Genomic DNA, 24,009 nt, shown 5'->3' with positions numbered 1-24,009 from the left:
TCGGGGGGGGGGGGCTTGATTTCTTTGGACCTTTTTGGTGGGGGTGTTCGGGCTGATCGGGAGGAGGAGGGGAGCGGGTCAGCTCTAGTTGCTGTAGCTGCTCTGGTGGCTCCCACTTCCTCCATGGTAACAGCTGTCAAAACGTTGTCAGATTACAGTGCACCGCAGAGCGAGGGCCCGTATTAGGAGCCCAGCACTGAGGGGGGAGGAAGCCGGGAGGAGCGGGGACCCCCGGGGGAGGAATATTTAACACCGGGAGGGCCCCGCTCCGGTGCGGCCGACTTAACTACATGTGTCGCGGATATCGCGGGCTTTCCCCCGGCGTCGTTTCACTTACTCGGACGCATACGTACTCTCCGTAATTGTGCTTTCGCCTGGTGTAGTTTTTATCCACACAGGCCGAATTTAAAAAAAACCGCTGAAAAGGTTCCTTTAATTCCTCCCCACATCTGGTCGGAGGAAATAGATCACGTCTCAATAATTCAACAAGTAGTTCAACACGGGGGGAGATCGTATCGGTTTGAGTAAAATTCAAAAACAAACGGGTCATTCCTTTATCATCCGCTAATGAGTTGTGTGATAACTGTGTTTGACAGAGCGGTAACGAGACACCGCCGCCGCCCGTGTAATGTGTTGTGCGATGTGACGCGAGGCCTCGGTGCCGCGTTTACACTAAATCAGTGTAAAATGTCACAGCAAATAGCGGGCGTCGCCCCCCCCGGTGAAATGAGGAGAATCCAGGGGGGGGGGTCGGGGGTGACGGCGCGGGTCGGGTTCCCGCGAACACTTTATCTCAACAATGATTTCATGCGAGCGCCGAACGGACACGCCGAGCTCTGTGACATCACCGCCTGACGGGGAAAGGTGTTTTCTAAACTGATGGGAACGTCGTCGCGCTGTTGCTGCTCAACGAAAAACTCGTTCAGAGTGTCATTTGAAGTGGATGTTGGAGTCGGTTTCCCTCGCATCCTATTTGAAATATAATTTTTTTTTTTTAAGTCTAAAAGTGACACCGTTTATACAGGTTATTAGATGGGATTCAATTTAAAGTGCAGGCTTGTACCAAAGCCCAGTAGAGGGATGTGAATGATTTTTTCCAGTTCATCCATATACGTATACACATATAATATCATAATATGTATAAAATTGTGGGTTGACACCGTTGGTAGATGATGTCCAACTCTAAGAAAGCTACACTTTCAGAGTAATGGTGCATGTATTGTGCTGTGCCAAGTTTGCTCATGAATGATTCTCATATAAGAATTAGGGATGGACTGATGTCACTTTTTCACGACTGATGTGATTCTGAATCCAAAATATGTTTTTGTATATTATCCCATTCCGAGTACCGATGCGATCCATAACTTTTACCTAACAGTCAGGATTTAGCTTCTGGTCGTTAGAGCATAATTATTGGCACGTAACCAAAATTTCATTGTCATTGTCAGATCTCTTAAATGGGAAGATTCTCTAATAAATATAAACATTTTTTGCCTGGTATTGGACCTATGTATATCTAAGTTTAATATCAGCATCTGTATCTGTGTTTGATCCACCATAGTAAAAATAAATGGTCGTTTTGTGTTATACAAAGTAATAATGGCTCATTTAAGAATGAAAACAACGCATGTGAGTAATTTAAAAATTCATTTATTATTTCAGATTTTTTTCGCCTTTGTTATACAAAGATGTTAAATAACTTAAATACATTCTTACCAGTCATTTGTGATCTGTTTATACCTACAAGCTATACACATGAGGTAGAGGAGAATAATTTAGGGTTCCCATAAGACATGAATAGGTGAACATGGACAATGCGTTGTTGGTCTGGTATCATAACAAAGGGCAATGCACTTTTTGTCACGTTTATTTACAAGCACAGCACAAATCCTAACTGAAAGGCCCCCCCGAAAAGGGAGCAATCCACTCTTCAAGGAATGTTGGATCCATAGGTTGGCATTCTGAGGGAGTTTTCCATAATATGGCCAAAGAAATACAAAGAGAAACAAAGAAGAAACCACCACATTCTTAGTATAATATAACATCACCATTGTCCCCAGTTGGTTCATTCCCCTTTTCTCTGTTTTGCCAACAGATCAACAGATCAAATGCCACAAAAAAGAAAATACTATTAATGATACTGATTGCATTTTGATTACCTTCAAAAAATGTCCTATTAAATAAGTTGGAACAGGGACGGATGAATTTGAGTTTCTACGTGTGTTAGGATTTGTTTTGTGCTTAGTCGACTGTATATGTTTGGCATATCGATACGAAAACATGCTGAAAGAAATAACAACAACATTTTGCCTCTTAAAAGTATAAATTGCTTCTTAAAGCCTCCACCCCGAAAGAAACAAAACACCCATACGAGCGAATAGGAAAGACAGAGTAAAAAATACAGGATATAAAATCAGTTTAGACTTTTTTTTTTATGTTATTTACACTGAACACATGCTCATAATATATTTAAAAATAATTTATTTATTTTATTTTTTTTCCTAAAAAATATAATTTTGTACATGATCCACTGACAACAGTGCAGGAGCTATGTTTTTATGTTTTTATTAAAACTTTTTTTAATACAATATGGAAGACAATGAACTGCCGTGTCAAGCTCTTTGCTGCCTTTTTTTTTTGTTCTGTGGGGGGCGGGGGTCGTTACGTCTGGAGAAATCTTAAAGCGTTAGGGTCTATGTACAAACGTACGGACAAACAAAAAACTGCCCTGCCAGCGCACTTGTTATTCCTGTCACGCCTGCTTGCCGTTTTGAATCCGTGAACCAGTGGAGAGCGTCAGTTCCGGGGCCGAGGAGTGTGTGGACGCTGCGCCCGGCGAGAGGCTGTGGGAAGGAGGCATCTCAGCATAGCTATTATGGTTTCCATGTAGCGTGCAAAGTTCTATGTATATGTCTTTCACCATCCTGTGTTTGGCATTGCCCTCCTCCTATCAAAATGCTCGGAATTCGTCTCCTCTCTGGGACGGAGGGACGACGGCCAAAGTTTTTCATGCAGAATGCGCGATTTCCAAAGTCGGTGGAATCGTGGATCGTGGTTCCGTTTCGAATAGAAGAATCTCCAGATCATCATTTTTCGAAACGTGCGGAGAGAACACTGCGGTCGAAGCCTTTTTTTTTTTTTTTTTTTTTTGTACAAGTTTTTTGTTTGCATATTCTTGTTTGAAATGAGTGTGGAAAATGAGCTCCTGCGTCCTATCGCGACCGTTTTTCCATTTAAAAATTGCCTGTGAGATTTGAACATGTGCCTCACTCTTGTCTCTTTACCACAGGAAAATAAACCTTTGCTATTTACAAGAAAAAAACTGAAAAATAAATCTGCACTGTACTGTATTAGATATCCATAAATACAGATCTTTAAATAAGTCAGGAATTTAAGGGCTTTTTAGGCATCAGTGCGTAAATGGGGCTATAATACAAAGCTGGATCCCTAACTCAGTAGTTAATTCACACCCATCTTAAAACAAGGCATAAAAGATCCTATATCTTGGAAATGTACTCTTACCAGTACTGCGATACATGGTGTGATATTATTGGCTGTAAAAATGGCATTGCTCAATAAAATGATAAACTCTATCTCAACAATTATGTCTTGGATTATGATATATGAATAAACTAATGCATTTGGCGACTTTGGCGATCAAAGGTTTTGTCGCGAACACCAATTAACGTGAGCAATGTGACATTCTGGGTCATAGGCTGTAGAATACTACAGATGTATGCATGCTGTTGGGCTAAGACTTTTCATGTTCATACGCTGTTCGACATGTACAGGCGTGCCAAGTTCATTTTGGGTCTCTATTGTTGACGGATCCATCCCTACTGCATGTGTGCATGTTAAATATGGCTCAATCCAAGTGTGGCTGCTGAAGAAAAGGGGGGAGGGTGTGGGGAGAGAATGTGGCGGTCACCATTCCCGATATCCTTGTGGAAGTAAAATGACAAAAAGTTCAACAAAATAGGATTCTGAGTAACACGTGGACTTCATGCTGGTCAAGTGATCGCCTCTCATGTTAGCAATAAGTAACAAGGCCATTGTCATTCCAATTGGATCTACGCTATTTGTCGCAAGTTATTTTCCTCCAAATAGGGTATAGTGGTTTAAATCATTCCCTGAACATCATTTAGGGTTGTTGTTGTTGCTGTTGTTGTTGCTGTTGTTGCTGTTGTTGTTGTTGTTGTTGTTGTTGTTGTTGTTGTGCTCAAGGCCAAGAAACAGCCTGAATTGAAGGGTGAATATTCATTTTTTTTTGGTTCATTTATTCACCGACAGCTTCATGTTACTGTATATATTATTATTATTATTATTATCATTGCAAAAAATATATTCAAAAGAGAACCGAGGGTTTCCCGAGAAAACGAGAAACTCCCAAAAGGATCTATAAATTATCCACAGTGAGAGACAAAGGACACAAATGTGCTGCTTTCCAAACGGCCTTGTCAATAGGAGTCAGACAGAAGACGGAGCGAGAACACGCAGACAGCAGAACGTCCGCGTGGTTAGTGGTTTGTTTTAACATAGTTTTTAGATAAGTGGCTTGTATAACACCATTACGATAGAGTTAAAATTATATACATATAGATGCAAACACACAACGTGTGTGTGAGTGTAAATATGTGCGTGCAGAATAATTCTTACACCCTGTCTTTTTAAGCAGTCTTTCAGTATAGTCTGGATTGCCATAGAAGTTCGTCGTTTCAACACTTGCACCCTGCCACAACCACACGCACGCACGCACGCACGCACACACACACACACACACACAGACTCATGCACACTCTTCTTAGGGCAACGCCCCAAATCTTAGCCTATTGGTATAATTCCTTGGATCGGACCCTCCTTAAGTGGAGACTGCTGAGAAGCAGCTTCGATCTAGTCAGATGAAGAGGCCTTTCACAGCGACCGAACGCCGAAGGTGTCCCGTGTCTCTGACCAGGGCAAAGGCACTTTTTCACTCCAGCAAAAAAAAAAAACAACAACCCAGATTAGATGTGATGGGGTAGGAGGTCACAGGAACCCACAGAAATCCCTCAAAGTGCTTATTGCTTTTCAATCGGCTCTTTTTTTTGTTCATTCTTTCCAAGAGTGGAATCAAAATATTATCCAAGAAAAAGACCAACCAACCACCTTGTCCGTGGACCTTTTCCATAAAAGCACTTCTTACTTCCTCCAATAGTCATTCAGCCCAAAAGGTGGGGGGGTCGGTCTGAGGGGGGGTTCTGGGCTAGCCCTTGCAGGTGTAGACCTCCTCCCTCTGCGTGCACTGCTTACACTCCACGTAGCAGCACCAACGGACCTGGCACTGGCAGGGCCGGGTCACCTCGCGGCTCTGGGTGTTGTGGCCGCGCCCGCAGCAGATGGCGTCGCAGTTCTTGTCCTTGTAGCACTTCCGGGCGGCCGTGCCCGCCGAGTACTTGCTGGATCTGCAGAAGCTGGGTGAGTCCTCGATATGGAGCAGGTCCATGGTGCGGGGGATGGGGTCGCCGGGCGCGCCAGGCGGGCTGGGCGGAGGCTGCTGTGGCTGGGTCTGCTGCTGGTTCTGCTGCTGGCTCTGCTGGTTCCTGCCCGTGGAGATCTCGCCCTCGCCCGTGGCCTCGTTGGTGGAGCTGCCCACCTTGAGCGAGGTCTCGTAGCGCTGCTTCAGCTGCTTGCCGATCTCGTGGAAGGGAAGCAGCTGCCTCCAGCAGGTCTGGACGGTGCACGAGCCCGAGACGCCGTGGCACTTACACGTGGTCTCCACCCCGGCTTTGATCACCTAGTGGCGAGAAAAGGAAATGCATGATAACTCCCAACCTTTGTTTGGTAAGCGGCGTTTCATAACAACAGCCACATATTATGTTCCAATTACATGGAATGAGGGAGTGAAATTATAGTAATATTAAAAAAAAGAGCACGAGAACATCTTTCTCATAGCGCTGACCTCAGGAGCCTCAGGAGGAGAAAGCGCTTTATTGCCGGTGAATTAATATCAACATCATATTAAATGAAAACAATAAAACATTGTTCCGTGAGAGCTTATACAACAGGCGGTGCATCGTTCAAAAATGATGAAATAATAATGTCAGTGGGTGGGAAACGGAGATTAATCTTGTTATAGTAATCAGGGATGACATCTTATATTAAACTTAATAACTGTTGTTATGATGATTAAGTGCAGCGTGAAATTCTGAAACACACACTTTTGGAAGTAATGGCTGGTTCAGGCAGCCGTGGGAACAGGGGACCTGCAGGTCCAGACACTGGGTCCTATTCATTTCTCTTTAATAACACGTTGCGTTCAGATCACTGCTGTCCATATATCAACCTCTGATAGGACACGGTAAATAACTGAAAGGCAAACATCCTGGAGAGAGAGAGGCTCAACGATTTATTTTGTGGTTATTGTAAAATCATGTACAGTATGTTCATTTCATTCTTTGAGGGAGGCCAAAGTTTGAGGAGTAGTGCAATGAATCAAAAGAGTAAGATAAGAGTTTATAAAAAAGGAAAGTAGAGGGTATTCAAAAGGAAGTAGATGGTATCATAAAGGAAGTAGAGGCTATCAAAAAGGAAGTGGAGGGTATCAAAAATTAAGTAGAGGGTATTAAAAAGTAAGTAGAGGCTATCAAAAAGGAAGTGGGGGGTATCAAAAAGGAAGTAGAGGGTATTAAAAAGGAAGTAGAGGCTATTATAAAGGAAGTAGAGGGTATTAAAAGGAAGTAGAGGGTATTAAAAGGAAGAAGAGGATGTCAAAAAGGAAGTAGAGAGTATTAAAAAGGAAGTAGAGGGTATTAAAAAGGAAGCAGAGGCTATCAAAAAGGAGGTAGAGGGTATCAAAAGGAAGTAGAGGGTATCAAAAAGGAAGTAGAGGGTATTAAAAAGAAAGTAGAGGGTATTAAAACAGAAGTAGAGGGTATTAAAACGGAAGTAGAGGGTATTAAAAAGAAGAAGAGGGTATCAAAAAGGAAGTAGAGGGTATTAAAAAGAAGAAGAGGGTATCAAAAAGGAAGTAGAGGGTATTAAAAAGGAAATAGAGGGTATTAAAAAGGAAGTAGAGGGAATCAAAAAAGAAGTAGAGGGTATCAAAAAGGAAGAAGAGGGTATTAAAAGGAAGAAGAGGGTATCAAAAAGGAAGTAGAGGGTATCAAAAAGGTACTCTTGCATAGCAGGGTGTCAAATCAACCCAGCATCCTCTTTTAGGCGGAAAAAAAATCGAAAAGAATTGAAGAGCCTTTATTTAGTTGGTTTAATAACAAACAAACATTTTTTTATTATTATTATTTTTTTTTCCCCCAAAAAATGTTATTCTGAATATAATCATCGAATTGTGCCTTGGTAATTATTTTGTGAATGGCTCATTGTTACCATATATTTTCTGCTGTAATATACAAAAGATGCCGCCGTCAGTCTCCCAGTTTGACCGAGTCGTAGTGTTTGCTGGTCCACGACACATTGTCCAGGTTTGGACGATATCTGTCGCTCTGTTCTCACTGAGAGAGAGAGAGAGAGAGACGGGTCGATAGGAAGTGCATGTTCACCGCACGACGAGCAGCCCTGACAAAATGTGATATGTCAGCTTTTAGCGTTTAAATGGGGGGGGCTGCAGAGGCTAGCACATTCCAAGATTTGTGCTCCATGCGGGAATTCATCCCAAATGCGGTGCACCTCACTACATGTGCAGGGGAGAAAAGAAAAGGAAGAGAACAAAAAGCAGCGCTGTAAATCTTTTTATCGCAAATGAAATACTACGTCTTGAGAGATTGGATTTTGGAGAGCCAAAACCGAGCGAAGGAGTGTTCACTGGTCCTCGGGGCGAGGCTTGTGTCTCTAATATTTGGGAAGTGTGCTTCTGCCATAACTCAATGTGAAACCCAAATGAAAATGGCTTCGTAAAAGTCCAAGATAAAGACGACAGATTCCAGACAGCGAGTTTGCTTTGGCCTTGACTGGATAAAGGCAAATCCCCTTTCCTTTTTGTTTTTTACTATTAAAATATATGCCCCGGTAAAAATAATAATAATAAAAAAAATTAGTCCCCCGATGGTTCAGTAGGGGACAATTGCCCTCATTGAACCATTATTCGATTGCGGTCGTACTACTTCGGTCCTGTTTTATCTGGGTCTTGGACAGAAGTCAACCACTAACACCATTAACTGTGTGTTTAAACTTCCACAGCCACAGATACGGCGGCATATCCCTGTTGAACAGGATAAGAGCCACAATCGAGCAGCAAAACCAAACTGCTCTTTATCTGTCGCAAATTGCACTGAACTCACCCCAACGCCGTATTATCACCATTTTCCCACCGTTCAGACCCTTCAAGTGGGCAATTAGTCTGCATTTATTGTTTATATGGAAAGCCTCCAAATAAACTTTGACTCCGGTTGAGATGAAGCGACGGCTCCCGTGTGCCGCCTGGTTTGCCTCACTGGAGAATCATGAACCTTTGCCTTTTCCTAATTTGTTTGCCTTGGTCAGCCATGTATTGGATTTTAAGGAGAGTAACCTGTTAATAAGTTGTCTTGTCTTTTGGACGCGAACGCTTCCAAGTTTCCTGGCACCGGTCGGCGAGAGACAACTGCTGATGTGTTTTCCGTTCCGAATTCTATTCCCCGCAACCTGGTTTCTATTTTGAATCTGTCCGTTTGCCGTCTTTTTATTGTTTTAGATGTTTCACCATTGTCCTCTGTTAAGTACTTGGGCGCAGAAGAGCACTTTGTTTGTTTGATTGAAATAATTTGGTTTGAACCACTGGCCTGAGATGGACATTTCGCATGAGGACAGGCAGTGACTTGACAGAAAGTCGGACGTCCAAAAGTCCAAACGTAGGTGCTTGACTTTTAAGAAAGAAGAAATGCCTGCATAGGAATGAGGACTTCAGACGACATTTACGCACGAAGAGAGGATCTTTTCAGACTGTTTACCTTCATGCCCACGTTGGTGTTGTGCATGTCCACGCGTGCGCGCAGGTCCTTGTTGGAGCGTTTCCCCAGGAAGTCCTTCACGAACTTGTTGCTGTACTTGAGGTTGTCTCCGCAGCCGCCCCACTGCCAGGCCTTGCGGTTCTCCAGGTCCGGGGCCTCGTCGCACGTGCAGCGCTCCATGCGCCCGGCGCTGCACGCCTTGGCCATGGCGTGGGTCAGGCCCGCCGAGGAGATGGCGAACAGGAAGGCCGTCTCTTTAAATCCTGCAGGGAGAGAGAGGTGGAGGCGATAATGAGAAACATGAGAACCTGAATAAAGGAGGGATTCGTAGATTCTGTCCCATTCGTAAGTTACTGTAACTGAGATCTTGGATGAAAATCAGCAGTCGATAAATTCAATATGGTGGCATGGACAAACCCTTTTTAAGTCAAGCGAGGTTTGTTTGTGTTGCTCTTCACAGTGAGCCAAATATGGCCCACGTATTAATGCAAACCCAGCCCTTTGAATAAATGTGAAGGTTAGCAATGAACTGTAGTTACATCGATTTCAGAAATACCTGAATACCTCGCTTAAAGTACCAAAAACCACACGGCTGCTGAGAAGCAGTGTGCATGTAAGAATATGAAACCTGAGAGAATATGATCTAGAAAAGTATTGCTTCATTTTTTTTTTTTTTTTTTGTAAATTGATAAAGATACTTTGAAGAATATAGAGGTGGTTTTGAATTTTCATTTCCTTTGATTTAGAAGTCTCTCTCCAGTCTCAACAATGAAAATGTAATTTGAAAGTTGAAAATCGGGCTTAGAGTATATATACAATAAAAGACAAAAAGTGGAAATTACCAATAATCCAAAGAATGGTACAGTATTAAGTGTAAATAAATAAAAAGAGAAGTTGTATAAAATGGTCGACAAAGTAAGGGATACCTTTAGCCTAATATTTGTGGTAGTAACTTTTTTGCAGTACTAGTAGTAGTAGCGGTAGCCGACTGAGCCCTTACCTCTCTTGAGGATGTTGGCTCGGTGGCGCCCCTCCAGGGTGCAGTTCCACCTCTCGAAGCGGAACTGGTACTGGCACTCCATGGCGCTCATGCTAATGGCCTCCATGAGGGTCTCGGCCACGCCCGGGTCCCTGCGGCACATCCTGCGCTGCTTCTTCTCCAGCTTGAGCCGGTCGCACAGCTTGTAGTGGGCCCGGCCCACGCTCTCCTCCGGTGCAGAGCTCAGCGGCAGGATGGACAGGGGCTCATTACCTGTCAACCTGGAGGGGGGAGAGACACACGCACACACACACACACACACACACATGCACACGCGCGCACACACAGACACACACAAACACACACACCCACGCACACACTTCAGTTCAGTGGGAGGGAGGACATGGAAACATCTTGGTAAAGGACGCTTAACTTCCTGGATCAACAGTTTTTATTTTATACAGTTAGTTTATTTTATTTGTGTGTATACAAACTTGCAACATCTCAAAATTTTCTTCAGAGTGGGAATTATCTTGATCTTCTTGCTTTTTGTTTATTTTTTATTTTTTGTTATTCTTTATTCGAGGTCAATTTTTTTATTGTTCATTGTTCATCTATTGTTCTATCTATCTAAACAATGAGATTCCAAAGATATACTACACAAACAGCACAGTGAGTGGAAGGAAGTCCAGAGTGTGGTTAATGTTCAGGTGAATTCAGAAGTCATATCTGCAGGTCGAGGATGAGTTCACTGGTTAATGTTCAGTGTTGAATTCAACAGTTTCTGGAAATGGACTGGGATCTATCTATCTATCTATCTATCTATCTATCTATCTATCTATCTATCTATCTATCTATCTATCTATCTATCTATCTATCTATCTATCTATCTATCTATCTATCTATCTATCTGTCTATCTATCTATCTATCTAGCTATCTGTCTGTCTGTCTGTCTGTCTATCTATCTATCTACCTATCTATCTATCTATCTATCTATCTATCTATCTATCTATCTATCTATCTATCTATCTATCGTAGTTAGCGTTAGACCAATTCAACACCATGAACGTGTCACAGTGGTACGGCAGGCATGTGGAATAGTAGGCAGCAGAGACGTGCTTTAATATTCATATCCATTCCTGAGGGGGAGGAGGCCTCAGCGTATAGATTTAAAATACAATCACACCGCAGAATAAACTCTTGTTATAGATTCCCCCAGTGCACGGGTCGTCTATTCATTTCATCTGAAACACAACGAGGAGGAGCGTCGCCCTCTCAGGAACATGTGGCAGAGCCGAGTTCGCTCTCCCGTCCTCAGTTTATTTAAAGGAAGCATATATAAAACACGCGAGCGGTGTCTGCTGCATTGCTGGCGAAAGCCGCGGCCGCCGTTCTGAGGTTGTGATGGGGAAAGCAGAGCATTACTTTCACAAACACATGCACACACACGCATATACACACACACACACACACACACACACACGCACACACAAGGGGACACGACTGTCAAACCCTGCGACCGTTTTGGTCACAAGGCTGACAGGATTGGCAGTGTAGTCGTTTATTATGTGTAATTTCTGGCCTCTTTTACACCCTTAAAGTGAAACTGAAGAATAAATGGATTTACAGAACTTAGAAAAGCTACAGAGCCCGGCCGGCGTGGCGTCGCAGGGGGACGCAATGTCTTCGAATCACACTTTTAACCTTCCGATGTTGACAAGCCCCTTGGTATTTCTTTGTCAAAACCAGAGGATCTGCAGAAGATTTACGCACACACAATATCACGTAGAGCTGCAGGTGACTCATCCTTGACCTCTGGTATCAAAGAGTTTGGAATGTTGATTATAGCGTACTTCGATTTTCCTTTGCCAAAAGAGAACGCAACTTTGCAACAGCTTTATATGGGATGTCTTCACAGACACGCACAGAACAAAGACTAATAGATCTTCGCAAAATATGGACAGAATTTTTTTAAGGGTGTTCTCCCCTTATCTGATCGTGAACATCAAGCTCACAACAAGGAGGTGCCAGATCAAACCAGCCACTGTGACAGCAAAATTAAATGAGATTTCCCTCGTTATTTTTCACCAGTGTTATGAATGTCCACACATTATCTCAAAGAATGCATATAAAGCTGTTAATCTGTGATATTTAAGAAATATAGATGACTTTGCTGTGATTGGTTTTGGATGGAACGCATATATTTGAGTAACTCCAACGAGTGAATTACAGTATACATGTCAAAAAAAAAAGGACATACATCAGCGACGCATGTACCTTGGATCGGGTCAAACGTTTTTCCCTTTTTTTTTTTTTTTTTTAAACATGTTTGCCTTTCCCCAAGTTGTCTGACAACCGCCGGTGTCAAATGGAAACCCAGCAAGCCGTGTCTTGTAAATCCCAACGCACTTAGGAGAGAAGAAGAAAAAAAGCCTAAACACTACAGTCTAACACTAAGAAGAATATCTGCAAAAACTGATGTTTCTCCCTTTAATTGTTTAATCACTGGTCGCAACGCACCACAATAACAACGCCAAGAAAAGATATTGAAATGCGCCAGAGCAAACATTTCCAGATGACCTGCTACGTTACACATGACTGACAACCGTTCCACGGCATTTCTGCCGAAGGGCAAACGTCCAACTTTTGAATGATGGCACCGTGTGGATTACCTGCCTAATACCGTTTGAGATGTCAGCGGTGGAGCAGAGCCAGCCTAACTCGGGGGCCTCCCCCCACCCCAACCGAGATGAACTGAGATTCATACATCTGGAGCGTTCAAATCGCGGTAATGGATTTCGACTGACAAGCGGTAGCCTCAATTTACTCAATACCAGGGACATGACACACACGCATTCCTGTTGTGGATCTGCATGGTAACACATATCAGTGTCAAATCTCCCACAAGCCCCCGTCGTCACCTTCCAAAAAAACAGGAGACCGTTTTGAAATGACATTCCCCCGGCGTGACGTCTGTCTGTCCGTCTGTCTTGCTGTCTGTCTGTCTGTCTGTCTGTCCGCCTGTCTGTCTCTCTGTCTGCCTGAGACAAAAAAGATGGTTTGGGGGCGGAGAGCTGGAGCGTGGCCAAAGACGACATGACGCTGCACTCCTGTGTTTGGGGCTTCCACACAAAGGCACATTTCAAGATGGCCGGAGGCGGGAGTGTGGAAAGCAGGCACGGCGGAGGAGCTCTCCAGAGAAGACACTAACAGCGCCGCGCCGGTTTCCACTCCGGTTCCGCTCGCTTAAATGGTATCGCAGATGTTTCGCTCCATTTTCTTAAAAATAATTGACTATCACACGGTTATTTACACGGCTCTGTGTGAATACTCCATACTTGTTGCTCAATAGCGGCAATCGGCTATTTCTCAATAATGACCGCTGATCCGTCAGTAAGACTTGGAAGACTCGGAACTACTTGGAAGACTTGAATGAATGGGTCTATGTCCAATATCACATTAATAACAGTAAATAAAAATTGTAATCATATGTAGGGAATCGATTTTTTTGAAGGGCGAAAAATCCTCTATGTTGTTCCAGTGTTAGTTACATTGTTGTGGGCTATTGTTCTTGGCGGAAGCTCTTAACACGAGGCATTCTAGTTATGAATCCATCGCAAATCAACACTCTGTCCAGATGCGTTTATCTAGTAAGTATTAGTGCAATGACCCCCTTCAGAGTGAATCCTGTTCCTGACGACCCTGTAGTGGGCTGTTTTGCGATATGACCGTCCGGCTGCGCATTATCCGTTATCTACACTTTCAGACATACAAAAGGTTCCACTGCTGTTTGCTACTGGATGAACTCATTCAACTCTCTTAAAGGAGAATGTGGTTAAAACACCCAGGGGGTGACAAATCTGAACTTTTTGGTCAAAATGTCAATATCATTCCCTCCATTCGGGCCCAGAATAACTTTCAGAATCTTTCATGACAGAAGATGGAAAAGCCCCCGACCACACATCTCAAAGCTCTGACACCTCAACAAAGCACGGCCAAAGTGGGGTCTGGAGATAAGTGTGAGGAAAGGTACGTGGAGCTTAGAGAAACGAAGGGGCCGAACCTACACTCCGGTATACTGTGGCGTTAAAATGTAGAAACATGTTGCGCGGTGTTTTCATATCACGGACCATTTTCCGAGGCTGTTTTTGTTTGAGGTGTTGGCACAGCAACACACATCACACACGGAATATAACACCAGCAGAGGCATAATAAAGTTCGCTATTATCCTACGTGAGGTGGGATTCTGTTTGCTCAGCTTTGCGTTTTTTCCATACACACACACACACACACACACACACAAGGGCGCTCACACACCGCTCGCAGGCATCGGCGGGCTCCTCGCCGGCTAATCTCACTCGTTGCCTACGCGCCGCTGTCTTTCACTCGGTGCCAATGGAGTTTGTTTAGTCCTTTCTCTCAGCCTGTCAGCACCTCCCATTGCCCATGACATTTCCTTAATATACATTTTCCAGGGCGCTGGGCTCGGAGAGGGACGGCTCATTTGCAGACAGCGCCGCCTCGGAGTCCATCCCTGGAGGTGGAAATATCATTTATTCTGACCAAACGTTGACATCGCTTTGATGGCTCTGCGTGAAACTGGGGTGCGGTGTTCTTTGCATTTACTATACGTTTTGGTTTTTTTTTTCGTTTTGTTTATACCTCAGTAAAATTTTTATTATTTTTGCCCTTATTTATAACTTCCTTGATCCAAATCAAGTACTCGGTTTATGAAGGGTTTGTAATTAGACCTCAGAGTCTGTCTCCACATATGTCTATTGATATTTCACTATCCATCGGTCTTCAGCCCAACCCATCCATTTTTCAAATGGCTCAAAAGGAGACATGGCCACATTTAGACAGTCAAAGACCAGAATATATAAATAGAGCGCCAGTCCAGCGTATTGGCTTTGACGTTGAAACTAAAATGATTTCCTTCGATTGATCAAATCACTATTAGTTTTCCGGAGCAGGTTCTGATAGCCTCACCATAACCATAACCCGATCGCAAAAACAAAAACATCGGAAAATTTCTATCTAAAATCTCCGAAATCAGGGAAAAAGTTGACCCCAGGAGACTACAGTGAGGCCAATGAAAATGGTACAACCCTGAGCGTTGGCATGTGTAGTCGGTCTGCAGTTGCAATGAAACTGTATTTTGTTGGATAATTAACAAGAGTCAGTTATCAGTTCTTATTTGTCACGTGTTGTCATTAATGATCAGCATCCTTTGGCAGGTCACACACCGGCTATATCTGAAACAACATTTCTATCTATTTCAAAATTTATCGTAACATATCTGAGAAATATGTGATTATTCACATTTTTCTACAAGCAGCGAGTGTTATTAGGCCATTCTTTGCAAATTTAATGTCCTAATAAAATGATAACATATTGGGAGGGCCAAGTTGTTCAAAAAAAAAGAGACAAGGAGGGGGGCCCAGACTCTTTGGAGGAGTAAAGATACAGCACAGGCAGACACTTGTCTTCATGTTTTAGAATGTGGGGAATGAGGGGGAAGACGTTAGTTGGAAAGACAGCGTATATAAGTAGTACATATAAGTAGTATAAATTCATGATATTCCACACCAAAAAATCCTCATAAATACAGCTTTTGTGTGTACGACACGTGCATTCATGTGTAAATACTTGAGTGTCTCTGTATATGTGTGCATGTGTCTGTGTGTGTGTGCATGTGTCTGTGTGTGTGTCCATGTGTCTGTGTTCACGACTTTAAGTCAACACCTATAATAGCCAACCCTGGCTGAACCCGCCCAGGCAGAAAAGCACAAAAGCCAAAGTTTCTCCCACAGCCTGGACTTGCAGGTTGTGTGGTCTACCGTCTATAAGATCAAACCTCCCTCTCTACCCCTGCTTGTGGGTGTGTGTGTGTGTGTGTGTCTGTGTGTGTGTGTGTGTGTGTGTGTGTGTGTGTGTGTGTGTGTGTATGAAGTGTATCCCCACTGGTCAGTCACTCCAAATGAATGGCAATCATTCTCCCCAGCTGTTGGCTCAAAACAAAGCCTCTTGTAGACAAAACCACTGCTGTCTGCAAGGCTACCGAACTCACAACAATGACAGACATGAACATGTGCTGTGGAAAGTGTAGACAATCTGCTCTGGTTCGCCCTTTGTCAGAAGCCGCCATTTCTCACGAGACAAAATAAAAAAAATATGCTGGTACTGTTTCCAATCCTACTACCGCTCGCCACCAACGCTTTCTCCTGGTGTTTAAATACTCAGGTTGGCTAAATCTATTCCTTTTCAGAGATGGATGATTCACAGTCTGCCCCACTGACCGAGTCTTCCCGTCTGTCCAAGCCATTGTGGGTCTCCAACGTTCCATTGGTTATAGGAAAATAGTCAAGGGTGTAAAAAGTTAAGATAAGAGCATGGTTTGAATTAATTGAATCATCTGACTGCTCCTAACAAACCATGACTGACAAACTGCAGAAACACTGCAGAGACTTAAAATTAGTCATAGGCCATTATGTCAGCAAGCCTTTATTTCTTGAGTCATGAGCCTTTTCCACTTTGCTCGAGCGTTGCGCTCTACAGGCCTGCTATTCACCATACTACCAAGGAAGTCCCCTATCTTAGAACGGCTGAACTGGATGGGATATGAGCAACCGTTACGTCATCTGCTGCTGCACTCTGACACTGTACCCTGAAAAACATCCATATTTCAATAACAAATAGTGAAAAACGCACCAAAGGGCTATGGTGTTGCTTCCATGTACTATGTGCTACATCAGGACATCTATCTTTTCTCCATTCTCCCAGAAAATTTCCCATACACCATTCCTCCATCAGCGCCAAAGCGGCTGTGATACCAAACGCCTTGGCCATTTGTTGCCTTTGACTTTAATTCAGTCCTCGGTAATCATTTTCAGTTTGTGTATCCAAGATTCACTCTTTTGCCGTAGTGAGTTCATTTAAAGGATTTGTTTGATACGCACAAGCCGTTCAGACAATTGCATGATCTTTTGCACCCAGTTCCGCCAATCAGTCCAACTGCTTAACACCTTACATTTGTGGAAAATGACAATGAAAGGCCCACCGTCTTCATGAGATATGAGGAGCAAACAAAGAGGCAAATCTGTACTTCGCTCAGTCATATGGAATCATATGTGTCCAAGTGCACAATCGTCATATTGTGAACAAATGAGTAACTAAATGCACATTCTACTGTTGCTGAGAGATGAAAGATGAGGTAAAGGAGGGAGGGTACCCAGGTCAATGTCCAACTGAGTAGTACATCATCAGTGAGGAATACCAATATCAGAGCCTCTACAATCACATTGATTTAATAGAAAGTTATACTACTATGCCAAAATTGCTAGTGCTCTGCTTACCTGCTGTAAGCAGAACACTTTTTGTTCATTGTGATAACTTTGTGGACATGGATTTAATTGATTTTTTTTTTGTTGCAGTTACGTGAGAAAAGTGCAGAAAAGTGTTCTGTAATCACAAATATTCAAAATACAATCATTCCAAGATTTGTTCCCTGACAAAAATGAATTCTTGATTGTGATCTAATCCATCATTAAAGCAACAATCCGTTCGACAATGTGAACACGCATTCTTAGGTGTTAACAAAGCATCTGCATCTGTTTTTACGTCCCAGCGTAAAAGGCTGCCAGAACAACAACGTGAACGCCAAATCTATTTGAACTATTCCAAATGAATGAAGGAGTAGAGCAGTAGCAGCAGCAGGAATCCAGGAATCTGGGGCCTGGGTTTGGGAACGGGGACGCGGGGGCATGGTAAGAGGTTTAACTGCGATGTGAGAAACCGGCGGCCCCCCCTCCGGTCAGCGGCTCAGTCACAGTCACTGTGTGACTGGCACAGATTGGGCGCGCTGGAGTGTCCGCATGACTCCCCTGTTCTAGCCCACGGCATGGCACAGAGCGGCCCTGTACCAGCGTACTGACGCCCCTAACACATGCTGGCGCTCACACCCGCCCAATCGCACATGCTGACACGAGAATCAGACCACCGTGACTCGGTAGGAAAGACAAGGAGAGAGAGGGGGGTGGGGGTGGGGAGAGAGAGGGCGAGAGAGAGAGAGAGGGGGGGGGAGTGGAGTCGCAGAATCTAACCCTAACCCTAACGCCATTGGTGATCTTGACAGTAAGCATTTGGGAGGGGGGTTTTAATGCAAGATTTGTTAACTTGGGGCAAACCAACTGCGGTGGACACACCAGGCATTTGCAAAGTCAACTCACAACCATAACAACGGCAGCCGTTCCGAGTGCTTAGGAGCCGGGTTGAGACGTATCATTAAGAGTTCTTAACGTTTAACTACACCAGATTATGTCGCGGAAACGGTGGAAATTCTCCGCTGCGGCTCCGAAACACCTTCGAAAGTCGAATTCGACACAATGAGGATACAAAGACAGCCCGGCCCTTTTGCACCGACTGTACAGTCTAACACGACAAAGATGACGATGATGACCTTTGCCGCTCGTAACGTTAACTAGAGAGAAAGTTTCTGTATGGGTAACTTTCTGGTTAACTCTAGAAACTACCTAGAGAGAGAATGATTGACTCCTTCCACTATGAGCTACAGCAGTGACTTTCAGGTACACACAAATGGGCGATTATACACACTTATACACACTGGGTCATGGGACAGGAATTCCTTTTGGGGTTACTGGAAACATTAAGCGTGTAGGTCTTTACATGTCATATACTAGTGTAATTTGCCGGTGGTGAGTCTATGGGACACAGATGGTATGTCCATTCTCTGACTAATTCTGATATAAAAACAGATAAATACGCCTTGTGGGCCCGACCATAGTTTGGCAAAATCACATACACTCATCTGAGTGCATGTAGGGTCAGGCCTCCGTAGGATTGAGTTCTTGCCAGATTCCCAAGAGAGAAAGTAAGAGCCTAAACAGACCTTTCCAGGGGAGAAAATAACAACGACTAACTATTAGATTTGACTATTATATTTTATGCAATAATGGCTCAATGACTCATCACAAGCTGTTGTAGGAAATTGGCTATTTGATATAATGAGTTGTTTGTGTGTGTGTGTGTGTGTGTGTGTGTGTGTGTGTGTGTGTGTGTGTGTGTGTGTGTGTGTGTGTGTGTGTGTGTGTGTGTGTGCGCGTGTGCGTGTGTGTGTGCGTGTGTGCGTGTGTGTCTGTGTGTGTGTGTTTGTGTGTTTGTGTGTGTGCATATTGAATTGGGATCAATCTGTCACCAAAACCTGTAATGACTCTCAAATAGGACATAGTACAGGAAAAAACATACCGCACTGGAGCAAAAAAATAAAATAAAAAATCTAATTAAGTTTGGGTTAATCGGCTAATCTTGGCTGACGCTGAGTGCCCAGCCGCCACTATTCCCACGGGGCGAGCGGAGGAACAAGGCCCATGGTCAGGGATGGAAAACACAGGACATGACACAGACCACTAACTAGCATCATCTCATCAATCCCTGACCGCTCAAAGTATCGTGTGTCTGTATTGGCTTTCCTGTTGTGCACATTAGCCGTGTATCCAACCCCCATCTGCAAAGGTCGTTACGCGTCCTCCTTCTTACTCAAAAGAGTTTCCTTCCGATGTCGGCCGACTATCCACCCATGAAGCACGCCGCTCGCTCACCAGCACCGACCGACCGGAGCTGCCCTGCCTCTTTTAAAGTCCACTCGGCCTTAACTGCGGTTTCTTTGGCACACTGATCATACCGGGATCATAAGTCATTCAAAATGCGAGTGCGCCAAACACATTTTAAAAGCCTAACCGAACCATATAATCTTCAAAATATACAGTGCAACCGTATCATTATACAGTATGAGACCCATAACGGCCCACTGGAGACGCCACTAAAAACTTCAAAACAAAAGGTGTTTAGGGGGAACCATGGCTTTTGTTTTGTTTTTCTTAATTATACCGGTGGTATATTAAAGCTGTAAAAGTGTCCCTAACTTGGAACAAAAGGAAGAAAGGGAAAACGTCAGCTTGCCGTGCCGAGGCCATGAACCAGGAACTAAGGTTTCTAAGAAATCAGCGGTCATCTCTCACTCTCATCATTCACTCAGTTCATCAAGAACTGAGTTAAGAAATGTGGTCAATGTGGCATAGTTGGAAATATGTTTTGATTTACATTGCATTGATTGCCATCAGAGTTGGTGTTTTCTCATTCCATTTCCCTCTCTCCTACGGTGACCCCAAGGGGTCAAAAGGTGTTAGATTGAACACCGTTCCAAACTCCAGACAAGACATTGCTCCCCCCTGTGGACTCTAAAGGTATAGGTTCAATAGCAGGGGCACTCGCGCGAACCAGAGATTATCTTAAATCCAGAAATATCAAACGGATACATAGTGAAAACAAAGCTCTCTCTCTTTTTTCTTTCCAGGGGCCATGTGGTCTGCTATCTAAGCCTCTGGGTTTTTGCATGATCTCACCAGCGTAGACCATCAGCGCTGAGAGAGTCCTATCTGCCGCGGCCCACAGTAAAGCGATACCCTTCGAGGTGTGGCCATGGCCACAGGATATCCTATGAAGTTGGGAAATCCCTCTCTCGGCGGCGCTCCCCGCCCTGCCGCGCGTCAGGGCTAATCAGTCCTTAAGGCCCCGGTAATGAGACGCCCGCCACCACTGTCTGCCAGGCAACGCCAGCCTGAGCCCACACTAACTCTGCTGCTCCTAATGAGTAGTAATCACCCTGCAGCTTCCCACAAACCACGGCCCGGGCGGCCGCACGCACATGGGGCAAAGGAAACAGAGAGAATAGGGGGGAGTACAAAGAGGAGGAGGAGAGGGAACCAACACTCCAGTGCCAGGCGTTGTTGCATCTTTGTGCTTTGCTGGAGAGGGTAGAGGTGCAGATGCAATGATGTTAAAACTTGGATCAGGAAGTAATTCAACCATGCGGATCAAGAAAAATTGCTATCACAGAAAATCACTGACTCCACCTTAGTAAATTTACACGCGTCCAGTGTTGTTTTTGGCGCCCTGCCATGTCTAATGGGGTTGAAATCAACCCCATTGACTACAGATGGGGTGTTTGAGGCTGTTTGCAATGTTCTAGTACCATGTACTAAGTAATAGCAACCACTACATTGGCTTCATCCTTATAATACGGTGCCGTAGGGGTTACGAGATCTCAGCTGCATGACTGTGGGCAGCTTTCCTGTATATGTCGCACATGAACTGAATAAAAACAAACTCCTGTCTTAGTGTTAGAGCTGGCATTCAGGCGCAGTTTACAAGACCACAGAATGACATGCCACGGGCCCAAAACTCAACTTTAAATGAATGAAAGTGTTTAAAACTAGCAGTCCTAAAACATCTGAACATGAACCCTAATGGGGGGCAACTCAGTCGACAAATCAATTCCTTGACGGTGGTGTAAAACCACACATCGACGACTCCAAGGACCGTGTCCACTCCTTACTTTTCTGATAATGGACAAAGCGAGGACCAGCACCTGCCACAACAGACCGAAGGAAGAAAATGAGCACTCACATTCTTGTGGCAAAGGATGACAATTTAAGCGGGTGCCTGACTACGCCAGGAATCCCACCCCGCCCTCCACTGTGGAGACTATGGGCAACAGAGATTGTGTTTATGTTACACTTATGCTCCACCGCACTCTGGAAATTGGGTATGCAACATTGACCATCTATTTTGAGTAAATCAGTACCCAGGAAGTCCTCGGATGCCTCCTGCTCGCAGTATATTTATTTGATCAGGGCTGTGTTAGCATGTTCCCCACTCGGAGTCACGCAGGGCTCTGTCACAGTGTCAGTAGTGTCAAATTCCTGGGAAGTTGGCCGGCCATACTTTGCCTGTATCTATGTCACCTGGGCAGGGTCTTCCAGTGTGAGCTCGGGTTCTTCAGCTGCAGGGCTAAATCATTCACTGACACTCATTCATATTCCTATTCTCTCCCTGGCGCACGGAATAATAAATCTGGAGCCCCGTAACACCACATGTGTCTTTGCACTGCACGGGCCAAGGATAGAAAACAGATTCACTTAAGAGAATTGAAAGCCAGTGCTTGCCGAATAAGCAAATATGCATCACCATTAGAACCATTAGAGTTGACACGAGCGCCAATTTGGCATGTTGAGTATAACGCATACTGGAAGCCAAGGGTGACACTGCTAGAGGACTGCACTCTACTGGGAAGGGGAGGGAAAAAAACAAGAGAGAGAGAGAGAGAGAGAGAGAGAGAGAGAGAGAGAGAGAGAGAGAGAGCATTTGATACTCGTGTGAGTTTTATGGATGGTGACGTTTTGCTGAGAATGGGCAGGGACATTTTCAAGAATCGTAGCCAGTCTGTACAATGTCAAAGCTCTAACAAGCGCCACATGTTTGTGTAACCCACTCTCAATATATTAATGGCAAAACTTTATTAAAACATACCGGAGTAGAATATTAACTCTCAGAGCTGACATATTTGCTTTTGATGATGGAAATCACTTTTTTCGTCGTTGATTCAGACAGCGTTGATAAATAGAAAGTGTCAATTAGAGCAATTTTTACCCTTTGATTGGTTGTTCCCATTTTACAAGTTTCCCCTGTTACAGTATACCATTATTTATACCTCAGGAGTCATAAATCTGAGAGAAGGTGAAACCTAATTCAAGTGTCTCCAAGGTCTAAGAAACCTGTTTATAGCTTCATAATGTCCGACCGATCCTGAGGGGCCACTTCCCGCCGTCCCCCCCAAAGATTCACAACTAACAATGCCCTTATCACCTAATACCCCTGGAATTTGCGCAGCGCCTAATACCTGCCATTAGTTTGACTCGGCCTGGAACAGCTCCAGGTCTCATCACTTTACAGTGTACATGCGACTTGGTAAAGAACTGGGAGCACGGACGCCATCCATCATCAGAGATACGGCTGTCTACCACACGATAGAGAACATCGAGACACTGCCTCGTGTGGCGGTGAAGTTCTATTCCGCGATGTTTCCGGAAATATGACCCATACCCGTTGCCCTAGACACCGTGTGTAACGGTGTAACTCGATCCAGTTTTCAAACTAGGACCTCACATACATGACCAGTGGGTCTTCGAAGGGGCCATCACTTGTTTGCCTTGACAAAAAGGTACATACCTTTAGAACATCCTGTTCACACCCTGCTAACCCACTTCTAACCAACTGTCTTCACCGCAAAAGCATTTGGCCACTTATTAAACTGGCAAAAAGTACCATAACAAAGTCAACCTCAGCATGTCAGCAGCCACAGTGAGGTGGTCAATCTGAGGTGTTGTCAGGTAATGACTTCCTTTGTGTGTACACAAATGTGCGCACGTAGACACACACACACACACACACGCACGCACGCACGCACGCACGCACGCACGCACGCACGCAAGCACGCACGCACGCACACACACACACACACACACACACACTAAACATTATTGTTCACACGGAATGAAACTGCACGAAACAGCATGAAACACCCTGAAACACCGTTTTTTAAGATCAATCTCCAAACACATGTTTAAACTGTTTTTTAAACTTAGTGGAAGCTCGCTACCCAAGCCAGATTTCTCTGATGTTTGTGCTGGATGGGGGAATTTTCTGTGCAAGCTGAGCAGACGTTTCGGCCACCACCGGTTCAGACGGTTGGATTTGCTTTATTGTTTCCAGCTGTTGAGACCAGAGCCTAAACTCACCTTTTGCTCCACGTCTGCTTTCAGAGTAGAATTAGAATATGATATTACAAGTATTTCATCCAAATAATCACAGGACCACGAGCTGTCATTCAAACCAGCTATAGTCAGCGGGCTTTGGCCCACCTGTCAACAACACACTGGAGTACACTTTTCCTTGGGCAATAAGGGGCCTCAGCCAAAAAAACCCACCCCATGGTTTCATTCTACCCTCAAGGTTGAATTCAAATGGCTTATAGACTGCAGCTACACAGTGTCCTTTAAACACCTCCAATACAGTTTTATGACATATAACTAATTGTCAAGGTGAATGGTGGGTTTAAAATTAAGGTTAACATCAATGAACAACCTGGATAAGCATCACGGTGCAAAACAACCTGTTCCACCCCCTGCTGAGAGCATAACTCCACCTTCAACACAACTAAGAATAAACCAATAATATTTATATTGATTTTA

At 44.2% G+C, this 24,009-nt stretch overlaps 1 protein-coding gene across 1 annotated transcript in view; it reads right to left on the bottom strand.

Annotated features, from left to right (window-relative positions):
- Window positions 1–1,634: 1,634 nt before the first annotated feature.
- wnt9a (wingless-type MMTV integration site family, member 9A) overlaps window positions 1,635–24,009 on the bottom strand; it is a 22,719-nt gene continuing 344 nt past the window's right edge. The window contains exons 2-4 of the mRNA XM_080011067.1: window positions 9,922–10,181; window positions 8,922–9,184; window positions 1,635–5,773 (exon numbers count right to left, since the gene is read on the bottom strand). Of these exons, the coding sequence (XP_079867193.1) occupies window positions 5,243–5,773; window positions 8,922–9,184; window positions 9,922–10,181 (1,054 nt within the window). The 3' untranslated portion in view covers window positions 1,635–5,242. The remainder of the gene's footprint in view (window positions 5,774–8,921; window positions 9,185–9,921; window positions 10,182–24,009) is intronic.

This window comes from Zeus faber, assembly GCF_960531495.2.
Source record: "Zeus faber genome assembly, chromosome: 12".
Lineage (NCBI taxonomy): Eukaryota > Metazoa > Chordata > Actinopteri > Zeiformes > Zeidae > Zeus > Zeus faber.
This window is presented reverse-complemented; position numbering and strand designations above follow the sequence as displayed.